We start from the raw sequence: 12,058 nt of genomic DNA, 5'->3' as shown, positions 1-12,058 counted from the left end.
TTAATTTCGGGGTTTCTGAACCTCTTCTCTGCGTATTCTGCAGTCTGCCCCCTCTGACCCTAAAGGGGCGATAGTGTCAATTTAGCACTAAGGCACAGAAAGTCCAGTTTGTGCATTGTTGCACTTTAGAGCATAACCCCCTACAGCAGGGATGGCCAACCAGATCTCAAAGGCCACCAACAGGCCAGGTATTAGGGATATACCTGCTTCAGCACAGGTGGCTCAATCAGTGGCTCAGTCTTTCACTGCACCGCCTGTGCTGAAGCAGGGATATCCCCAATACCTGGTCTGTTAGTGGCCCTTGAGGACTGGAGTTGGTTACCCCTGCCCCTACAGGTATTAACCTATACAGTGCCTTTATGATGTAGCTGGTTCAGCATGGGCCCTGGCACACCAGAGACCCTTATGATGTAGCGATCACATGACTCGGAAGTGGCACAGACACGGTGGCACTCTGGTGTCATCGGAACCGCCAGCACCCCACAGGTTAAAATCGGGTACCGGATCTGCAATGGTTATCGTCCACTCTGACCCAATAATATTTGGGGCGGATTCCTCATCTTGGGTCCCCAGCAAAATGACCTTATTTTATTATGGCCGTCCCAGCCAGAAATGACGATTCTCATTGTTACGAGTGTCTGCCCGCAGCCAGCTCCCAGTAACTCCCAGTAACATGCACTGCGTTTACTGGGTCAGTGTGAGAAATCGCTCCATCCTTTCATGCTTAGAAGGACAGAGAGGCCTCTGCAAAAGTCAATTTCCCAGCAGAAAGCGCTGCTGGTTCCCGCGATACACAGATCCGAATGGGCTTTCCGGTATACACACAAACGGCTTCTCACGCTTATTTGTTTTCCATACTGTGCTCACCTGACTCTTCTTACCTGTGAGTCCGGCAGCTTCTGCGGATAAGAACGCGCTCCAGGACAGGAGGAAAAATAGCCCCGTCTCCAGCATGGGGAACTCACACAGCTTCGTGAATTTGGTCACGTGCGCGCGGCAGCCATTAAGGAAAAACACCGAGACATGTAACTTTTCTCTAAAGGCACAGGGGCTCAACTCCAGTCCTCAAGGGCCACCAGCAGGCCAGGTTTTCAGGATATCCCTGCTTCAGCACAGGTGGCTCAATCAGTGGCTCAGTTAAAGACTGAGCCACTGATTGAGCCATATGTGCTGAAGCAGGGACAGATTGATCCATCTGTGCTGAAGCAGGGATATTCTTAAAACCTGGCCTGTTGGTGGCCCTTGAGGACTGGAGTTGGCCGCCCCTGAACTAATCAGTGTAATCATGTTCGTTAGACAGCAATCAAGTACCCTTAACTTAACGGTATTACTTATTTTGCATCTCGTTAAAAAGAAACGTTTTCCTTTTCTCTGGGTCCGCTCAATGCAAGCTTATCTGCTACTTATGTTTATCTGTTTTTACCAATGACGGCTTTGTGTTTGCTACAACCAGACACGAAGAAAGTTATGGCAAGTAAAAAAAGTGACACAAGGGCGCATGGTCACATGGTCACATGATCACATGGTCGATGAGGTTGAAAAAAGACACGTCAATCGAGGTTTAGGTCATTAGGTCATTTTATCATGGCAATTTTACAGCAACCAAATCTCCAACGGTGTTTAGCCGCTACATACCTTGGCCGCCGCCAAGGTAAGCCCTTAACCTTACCCTAAAAACTCGTAATACTAACGCAACGCCCTACCCTAAAAACCTTAAACCCTTACACTAAGCCCTTATAATAAACTCCGTACCCAAAAAATGTAACCCCCTACCCTAATCTCCTACTCTAAAAACCTAACCCATTACCCTAAACCCTTATCCCAAACCCCTTACCCAAAGCCCTTATGATAAACCCCTTACCCTAAGCCCTTATAATAAACTTCTTACCTCAAAAATGTAACCCCCTACCCTAAAATCCTAACCCAATACCCTAAACCCCTTACCATAAGCCCTTATAATTAACTCCTTACCATAAGCCCTTATAATTAACTCCTTACCATAAGCCCTTATAGTTAACGCCTTACCCCAAAAATGTAGCCCCCTACCCTAATGTCCTACTCTAAAAACCCAACCCATTACCCTAAAACCCCTATCCTTAGCCTACACTAACCGCTAAAACCCCTAAAATTAACTTCCCTTAGTGGAGAAGCGGCCGGCGGCGGAGCAGCTGCGGCGAAGGTTCCCTCGGCAGCCATATGCCGGCGGAGCCTTAGTCGCAGCAAGACAGTCGTGACGACATTTCCCACTTTGTGTCAATTGAGTTCAACCTGTATTATATTTACACAGCAGACACTTCTCCTGTACGTAAGGTGACCAGACGTCCCTTTTTTTTAGGCCTTTGTCTCTGTTTTATTGGCGCCGTTCGCGCGTGTGCGAAATTTGGCCCGCTTCTCCTCGAGACAAATATGGTCACTCTACCTATATCTGTGTTTACGGGCCACAAAAGCTATCCCACTTGTGTTGTCAGTGATGTGAATGTGCTCACAAGCGGGATTTTTATTTGCTGTACAAAAGAAGAACTATTCAACTTCAGGTTTGAGGACGGACAAACAGTCTTATCACCAAAAGATAGCAGATAAAGATTGTGAAAACCACCAAAGCTTTTGTTCACCATGGAAAATTAAAAACAGAAAAATACTAAACTTTTCTTTTTATTTTGTGTTATCTACGTCAAAGCTAATAAACAAACCACTGTCTTCGTTCACTATCATCCGTGTAGGGACTGTCCCTTAAAAATAAAATGTCCCTTTTTTGTAGTGTTTTAAGAAAGATGGAATTCATTACCCATGGAGACTGTGATGGCAGATACAATAGATTTGTTCAAAAAAAAGGTTGGACATCTTTTTAGATGGGAAAGGTATACAGGGATATACCAAATAAGTATACATGGGAATGATGTTGATCCAGGGATTAATCCGATTGCCAATTCTTGGAGTCAGGAAGGAATTAATTTTTCCCCTTAATGGGGTTTTTTGTTTGCCTTCCTCTGGATCAATAAGTATAGATATAGGATAAAGTATCTGTTGTCTACATTTAGCATAGGTTGAACTTGATGGACCTGCGTCTTTTTTCAACCTCATCTACTATGTAACTATATGTAACTATGTAACTATATGTAACTATGTAAGGTTAGTGGTTTCTTGAGGCAACCATGATAAATTGAATCTAAAATCACGGAGTTCTTCCCCTATAATATGACCTGATTTGGACTCGTAAAAGGCCCCATACAAATGGAAGGGGAGACGCCCTACTCCAGACATACTGATATCGCTAAACCCTTCTCACTGACTGCCCCACACCTCTGCAATGCTCTTCCCCTCAATATCAGACTGACACCCTCTCTATCCACCTCTAGGACCTTCTTTAAAACACACCTCTGTAGCGAAGCATATGGGCAGCTCCGTGGCTGACACTATACGTCTCATTCGCTGACCTTGGCCTCCTGCAGACGCATTTCCCAGAACACCCGCCTACTGTCTCTGTAAGTTCTCTCCACTTACCACTTAGATTGTAAGCTCTTCGGGGCAGAGACTTCTTTTCCTAATGTTTTATGTCTGAAGCGCTTATTCCCATGATGTGTTATATTATTATGTTGTGTGTATTACTGCTGTGACACGCTATGTACCTGGATGGCGCTATATACATACAGATATACATACATACATACTTGTACGTAGATAAATCACCCAAAAGGCCAGAACTTTGAACCAAATGGCTGCTTCATTGCTATTTGTTGCTCTATAACCAACCATGTCTGCTAAGCAGTCTTCAGCCATAAGGCTGCGACCCCGCTGCACGCGCGCCTGCGAGGCTGGCGGCACGGGCAGCCGAATTCCCCGGACTGCAGAGAGCTGCAGGGGGAAAGACGGGGGGTGGGGGAAAGACGGGGGGTGAGGGGGGGGCAAACCAATATATAAATCCACGGGCAGTTTTCCCCTGAAATGTCAAATCGCACAACACAAAGGATATTAAAGCAGTGACCACAGCGTACGCCGACCCCATGGCGAAGGAACCGGCAAATATTCCCAGGAAGTTGCCTACGGATTGGAAGAACGCGGCTGCATCAAACACGTTGGGATTTTCCTTGGGGCTGTAAATTGATATGGAGCTGAAAGAAAGAAGAGAAGTAAATGAATTAGTTGCATGGCAGTCTATGCCTAAAGAAACAGGGTCACCAACATACTGTATTAAGGAGCCATTTACATTTTCACAGCATTAAAAAAAAGGGGGTCCAACACTAACTGGTGACTATTGACGTCACGATTGCAAACCTGAGAGTACTGGGTCTCGAGCAAGAGGGCGGCCATCTTGACAAGAAACAATCGCAGGGAAATGTTACCTAAATATCTTCCACCTCATGAACTTATACATGCTGCAATAGTATATGGAGAGCGGTTGGAATGATAATGATGCAACTCTTCTAGACTTAGAAACATTATATTTTTCCATGCAGACAGCAAGTGCAAATACAGTAAGTTACTGCCCACGAGCAGCGGCAGACTTCCAAATTTGCAATCCGTAGGCACTTGCCTGTGTCTGCTGCCTCCTTGGTGCCGCCCTCCTGCTCCTTTGGAATTATCGGCTTCAAATGACGCCGCGACAACACCAACGTGACGTCGTGAGCACTGAGACGCCATGTGACATCCTGGTGGGGGGCGTCCGCAGTGTCATTTGATGCCGGGATTCCAAAGGAGCAAAATGGTGGTAGAAAGGAGGCGGCAGACACAGGCAAGTAGCTTCCCGTTAGCTCTAATAGGCCTGACAGCGCGGCAAAATTATATGGGAGCGGAAATTTTTACCGCCCCAAAATGTTGCCGCCTTAGGCCGGGCCTAATGGGAAATCTGACACTGCTCACGAGTGACACTGACACAGAACATTGGTATCACAGGGGCTAGAAAGCACTGTCCACTGGTGGGCAACAGGCGGCTCAAGGATTGTATGCAGCCCTCCGGGGCTTCACCAGTGAACCATATATGTGTGCCTGTGCTCCAGGCTCTCACATGCAGCCCTTTCAGTGTATCATGTTGCCTACCAACGGTTTAGACCAAGACTGCCCGCTCCTTCTAAAGACTGACCAGTGCCAGAAGACAACTTATGGTCCATTCAACTGAGGTGTCATAGCATACAACGCTCAGACCCAGGTCCATAAAAAGATACTCTTTCTTAGCCAGGGGCGTAGCTATAGCCTGGGCCGCCGACAGTGGAGGAGAGACGGGATATTGGCCCAGCCATCTAGTGGACTGACAACAGAAGTCAGGCGCCCCTTCCTCCTTCTGGCTCCTTAACAGCTCCTTGCCAGCAGGCCCACTCCTCACAGCCTCCAGAATCCCCCCTCTCCCTCATTGATTAAGACCGCGGCAGATAAGGAGGCCCGGTGACATCACCGGGCGCGGGAATCTCCATTATTCAGTGTAACATGAAGAACATGAAAGGAGGCAGTGTTGGGAGCAGCAGATATAAGGTACTAGCTCCATTACCCTAGGAAACCCTCCTACTCCTTTCTGGCCCTCAACAGTTTCGCTAGCCGCTCCATGCCCATGTATACCGCCGGCTGCTAGCTGCCGTCCATGCCCTAGCTAGTCGTGGGCCCCAGTTTCTCAGCTGACTCCAGGTCATTAAACACACCCAGGCAACTCCCTAACTGCCCGGTCTGCACCAATCCGTTCGAACCCACCTCCTCAACAGCCGCTCAGTCAGACCTCCACTCCTCAGACGCCCGGGGGGAGGGGGACGTGGAGGTTATTGTAGTTGGTGTGTGTGGGGGGGTGGGGGGGTGTGTGTGTGGAGGTTATTGTAGTGTGTGTGTGGGGGGGGGGGTGGAGGTTATTGTAGTGTGTGTGTGTGTGGGGGGGTTATTGTTGTGTGTGTGTGTGTGAGGGGGTTATTTTAGTGCGTGTGTGGGGGGGGGGGTTATTGTAGTGCGTGTGGGGGGGGGGGGGGGTTTATAGTAGTGTGTGTGTGGTGGGGAAATATATTCTAGTCTGTGTGTGGGTGGGCGGTTGTTGTAGTGTGCGTGTAGGTGGTTATTCCAATTTCTGTATTGTAGGGGGAAATTGTATGTGTGTGTGGGGAAATTGTGTGTATGTGTGTGGGGAAATTGTGTGTACAGTATGTGTGGCCGGGGGGGGGGGAGGGGAAATTAATGTGAGGAGGGGAAGATTGAGGGAGCTGGATTGAGTGTGGAGGGGGGGGGGTGTTACTGAGTGATAGCAGAGGGGGGGAGTGTGAGAGGAAAAAGGGGTGAGTGAGGAGAGGTGTAAAAGAGGGGGGGGGCTTGCAGAACTGCCACACGCTGGGGTGGGGGGGAGGGAAGGGGTGATGGAAACTACTGAATCTACAGAATACATTATGTTCACTCATAATGGGGCCCTGAAAAAATATGTTGCCCGGGGCCCCGCGCCTGTCTAGCTACTGGTCTTAGCACTCCTTGACTCACATTCAAATCTCCATCTCACGTGTTACCAGCCCCAATTTTTTCTCCATTGTATTGTAGAGCAGAAGGTTCCCACTGACTTGCTCTCCCATTCACTCAGTGACCATGTTATGGTGCAAATCAAGGCATTTATTGTGCGTCTACGCAATAAGGCCTCCTCATGCACTGGAAGATTATGAATGGACCGTAAGGGCTCTTCTTGTGCAGAAAGGGGTCTTATTTGGAACAACCCCGGCTTTGCGCCCGGCCTTATTGGTAACAATCACTCAATTTGGAAGCTAAAAGGATATAACAGACTCAAAGACTTGGAGGGCTATAATCTAAAAATCAAATCATTCGATCATATCAGACTAGAAAAAGACATCCCCCACGTTGAATTCTATAAATACCTCCAGCGTAGAGCATTTTATAATAAATCCGCCCCGTACCCCCCCCCTGACAAATTTCGAAAAGCTCTGTCGGACAGAAACCGACACTAAGGGACTTATATCTACGATATACAGAGAGGTAATCGAGTCTGTAGTATCAAAACAGCAAATACCATCCTTCCGTAATCAATGGGAAAAGGACCTAGGGGAACCCCTAGAGGATGAGGAATGGAACACCATATTCTTGGCTACCGCCAAAAGTTCTATATGCACCACACTGAAGGAGAACGCATATAAAGTTCTTATGAGATGGTACCTCACCCCACTCAAATTATCGAAAATCATACCAGGGTCCTCCCCATTGTGTCCTAAACAATGTGGAGGAACAGCTGACCTGTTACATACGCTGTGGTCCTGCCCGTGGATATCCCTAGTTTGGGAACAAATCAGGAATTGGATCCAGAGGATTTTCGACCTCTCTATTCCCCCAGACCCATGGCTGTTTCTATTAAACAGACCCTTAAAAGGCCTGTCAAAGTCGCATAATAAACTCATTGCACATTTCGCAATAGCAACGCGGTGTGAGATCGCAGCATTATGGAAACGCCCCGAAATTCCAATTATCCCAAAGATTCGGAATCGTATTTGGTTTATTTGCCAGATGGAAAAGTTAACGAGTTTAGTTAATGAGACGGGCGACAATTACCTAAAAGTCTGGGCTCCTTGGCTAGCTCAGACAGACATCCCTGGGGTAGAGCGTAACACAATTTGGCTTTAATAGTAATAGATGCGTTCTCCTACAGAGAGGTGAAGCCCTTGCTCACAATAAATACCTCACACACCACGAGATCGCTCATCTATATCTTACTCCAACTTCTGTGGCTCATCGGCGGTACTAGGGTCGTTTCAACAGCCCTCAGTGGCCGCTCCATCTACTCCCCCCGATCTCCCATTCCTATCCTTCATCCCCTCCCTCTTCCCTCCCCCCCTCCTTTTTTTTTTTAATTATTATTATTCGTCTTTCCTATTTATTATTGTTATTATTTTCCCCCAACCCCTCACAATAAGAGTGACTATCCTCACCCGCACGGTTAAGTAGGGCTCGAAAAACCGTGCGGGCCTGTTATGCGTAAATTAATGTTTACTACATGCTACCTTGAACAATGTTGGTCTGAATGGTTTCTTATGTATAACAAGCATGTATTCACCAATAAAATACAAGTTATAAAAAAGAAAAGAGAAAGGGGTCTTATACAGTAGTCGTGCTTAGTAAATATGGCCCTAGATCCTTTTAGGCCCTGCAGGAGGCCGAACATCTGCATAGAACTGATTTAGCCAATCAACCAGTAAAGCACTGTATGTAGTTGGTTTGAACCCTATAAAGTATTGTAATTCACGGCGCCATTTGAAAAAATAACTAAAAACCATCAACTTACACAACCAAATGTTACCCTCAATCACAGGGAAGGATTTCTTTTTATCTAATACACATCGAATTGCTTCTTTAAATCAGGAGCAATAAAAGCTACTTTATATTGGGAAGAAGTGTATGTATATCCTTACTGTATTTATATAGCGCCATCCTGGTACATAGCGCTTTACAATACACGTGACATCATATTATAACACACAAAGGGAATAAGCGCTGCTGGCATAAAACAATAGGAAAAAGAGTTCCTGCCCCGAAGAGCTTACAATCTAAGTTTATTTATTTATGTATGTATGAAAATGTTTTACCAGGAAGTGATACATTGAGAGTTACCTCTCGTTTTCAAGTATGTCCTGGTCACAGAGTTATGGTGACAAATAATACATGGTTACAAATATAGTTACATAAGTGAACAGGGTATACATTATATGCAAGACATTGCATGCACAGTTAAAGATAATATATATTACAGGCGTATGTAACAGATACAGACCAGATTAAAATGTGAGACAGCTTTAGTTTTAAAAGAACTTAGACTGGTGGCGGCTGTGAGAGTCTCCGGTAGGTTGTTACAGTTGTGGGGTGCACGGTAAGAGAAGGAGGAGCGGCCGGATACTTTGTTGAGCCATGGGACCATGAACAGTCTTTTGGAGTCAGATCTCAGATGATAAGTGGTAAGGTAATAAGGTAAATAAGCAAACCGAAAACAAAATCCATTTTAAAAGGCAATATTCGTGATATCAGTGAGGATAGTGGTGTTGTCATACATTCATTTACTGGAAGTGGCACAAAGATCTGGTCTCCAAGCATATAAGTACTTGTTACTGCAGGTGTCGAAGTACAACGCAGCAAAAAACAGGCAAGCTTTGCATTATTTATCGTCCATGTGTCTTCTCTGCTGTGCTGAATGTATAAATGCCCTTGTTATTGTGTAGCCTTAGGCAATCAGCACAAATACGAAGACAAAACATTGCACGCAGTTCATAAATAGAATTGTCCTCCGTACACACCAAGCTGTTCCATTGTCTTGGGCAACTGTTTCACCAGAGGATATATAGGATACGCACAAAGCACCGTACTTAAGCATTCTACACAAGGGGTGTTCAAATCCAGTCCTCAAGCCCCCCAACAGGCCAGGTTTAAAGAATATCCCTGCTTCCACACAGGTGGGTTAATCGGTGGCTTAGTCTTCGACTGCACCAACTGTGCTGAAGCAGGAATATCCTTAAAACCTGACCGGTTTGGGTGTCTTGAGGACTGGAGTTGAGCACCCGTGCTCTCTATAATGACAAAGCGTTGTGTAATTACAATGAATTCATTAGACGTGCGCTAAGCTGTGTTAGTCCAGGTGTGTGGTGTGTGTACATACAGCTCAAACCCGTTATAGCGCGATCCACTTATAACACGGTCTGAGCGTGGCTCCCGATTTAAAAACATCTTTATGGTGTTTTTTTATGGCCGCCGCGTGAGGACTTACCGGCATCTGCAGTTCTCTCGTCTCTGCAGTTCTCTCGTCTCTGCAGCTCTCTCGTCTCTGCAGCTCTCTCGTCTCTGCAGCTCTCTCGTCTCTGCAGCTCTCTCGTCTCTGCAGCTCTCTCGTCTCTGCAGCTCTCTCGTCTCTGCGTCCACGTGCACGGCGCTCAACTCCAAGTTTTTTTTTATTATTATTATTATAACATTCAATGCTTTATTGCTAACGGACACACATACATACACACACACACACACCTCCCCCTTACACTAATAATTTTACCATACCATGCAGGAATGAAACCCATGACTCTTCATAAACTAGAAGCAATTCTGTAGCTGCTACACCATAGGATTGGTGTGGGGTTATTGACTCTATAAACAAACTTAACTTCCACTGCACAGTACTGAACGGCAATAGAAGTTAAGTTTGTTTATAGAGTCAGTGACATCACACCAACCCTATGGTGTAGCAGCTAGAGAATTGCTATCAGTGTATGAAGGGTCATGGGTTTGATTCCTACATGGTATGGTAAAATTGTTATTTTATTTTTATTTTAATTATACTGTATAATTTATAAATGATTATTTTATAATTAATAAATTATACCATACCATGCAGGAATTGAACCCATGACCCTTCATTCACATAGCAATTCTCTAGCTGCTACACCATAGGATTCTACTGCACAGTACTGAAAGGCAGTTTGTTTATGATCGCAACATACCCTCTCCCAAAAATAGTTGCTCACACCACCAGGGGCCTTAATAATCCGTGGCAGCGAAGGCTGGCAATGTTTGATTACAAAAATCTCAAGGTTAATAGAATATTTCTTCAAGAGAATCACTTTAGTGTAAAATCAAAGCCGATATTTCTTTAAAAAAAAAAATTCTCCAAGTTCTTCTTAGCATCGGCCAAGGTTAAAAGACAGCTTTTATATTCCATAATCATACTAAAAAAGCAAAAGGTTTGTATTGTATTCCATAATAATACTCCCTTTCATCCTGACAGGAAAGTTGCAGATGTGAAGGGTGGATATTTGATACTTCTAGGCAAGGTTACTGGCATTCCGGTCATGCTAGCGAACATTATTGCTTCCAAATTAAACAGCGAGAAGTGGGGGGCGGTCTGATTTTTCCGAGAGGTGATTTTAATATGGTGATTGACCCTAAATATAACATGAAAGAACACATGTCTCCGAGCAATGAACGGTCCTGCTATTCCGAGAGACTCTATGGTGCTCCTGGAGGAAAGCAGACAGACCAGACTCGTTGATGCTTGGAGAAACATCCACCCACTTGAGCGTGATTACACCTTTTCTCTGTTCTATTCACGTATCGATTACTTGTTCATAGCCTCAGACCTATTTAGTTATGTAATGGAGGCCTTGTAACGATGCTCGTCTCAAGCAGGAAGTGACCCGCAGGGTTGAGGTAGGAAGGTGAAAGAACCGACCTGAGCCGAGGGACAGAGTCCTGACAGAGTAATGAGTCGTAAGCCAAAGGTCAGGTACAGAAGCAGTGTTGCGTTGTCGGTGTGGATCCAGAGGTCGAGGCAGGCTGAAGACAAGGATAGTCGAGGTATGTGAGCCAGGTCTGGTAACGAGGAAGACAATAGGTAAGCACGTTGCATGTACTCAGCATGAACTGGAACTTTGCTCGGCAACTTCCTGCTTACAGGGCTGTCCTTTTAAAGGAAGTTGACAGGAGCAAAAATGGATGATTCTGCCACAGAGGGCAAGCAAGAGCAAAATCCCAAACTGGACTATGAAAAGCCAGCACGGATTTTGCCAAATCTCATAGTACCCCCCTCCCCCTACCCCCCTACAGAATCGATCTCCGGACGATGAAACGGGTTTGTCGGGGAACCTCCGGTGGAAACCTCAGATCAAGGAGGAAGTGTGGACATCACCAGCATTCTACCAGGAATTCACCTCTGGACCATATCCCTTCCAAGATACAAGGTACTGGAGACTACCTCGAGATTTACGGCAATCCAGAATTCGGCGAATTATATACTCCTCTTGATCATCCACCAGTACCGGTCCTGGAAGGGTGGGAGCAGCAGAGAAGTTGTTGTGAACCACAGCCTTTAGTAGTGACACATGGAAGACCGGGGGAATCCTTAAGGTACCCGATAGCTCCAATTTAAACGCGACCGGATTTACTTGTTTCGCAATCTTGTAAGGACCTATACATCTGGGCCAAGCTTAAGGGAAGGAATCTTCAGACGGATGTTCCTGGTAGATAGCCAGGTGTGGTCTCCAACCTGGACCTGGCCGCCAACAGTTATCCGCATGATCCTTCTGCTGAAGGGAGGCTTTAGTTAGGTTATCATGAATCCTCTTCCACAGAG

General features: G+C 45.9%; 1 protein-coding gene across 1 annotated transcript in view; it reads right to left on the bottom strand.

Annotated features, from left to right (window-relative positions):
* Window positions 1–1,409: 1,409 nt before the first annotated feature.
* LOC142465448 (sodium/hydrogen exchanger 9-like) overlaps window positions 1,410–12,058 on the bottom strand; it is a 174,134-nt gene continuing 163,485 nt past the window's right edge. Inside the window, exons 7-8 of the mRNA XM_075569406.1 lie at window positions 3,957–4,109; window positions 1,410–1,443 (exon numbers count right to left, since the gene is read on the bottom strand). Of these exons, the coding sequence (XP_075425521.1) occupies window positions 1,410–1,443; window positions 3,957–4,109 (187 nt within the window). The remainder of the gene's footprint in view (window positions 1,444–3,956; window positions 4,110–12,058) is intronic.

Source organism: Ascaphus truei, chromosome 14, assembly GCF_040206685.1.
Source record: "Ascaphus truei isolate aAscTru1 chromosome 14, aAscTru1.hap1, whole genome shotgun sequence".
NCBI lineage: Eukaryota > Metazoa > Chordata > Amphibia > Anura > Ascaphidae > Ascaphus > Ascaphus truei.
Note: the sequence above shows the minus strand (reverse complement) of the source record. Positions and strands in the feature narration are given on the sequence as shown.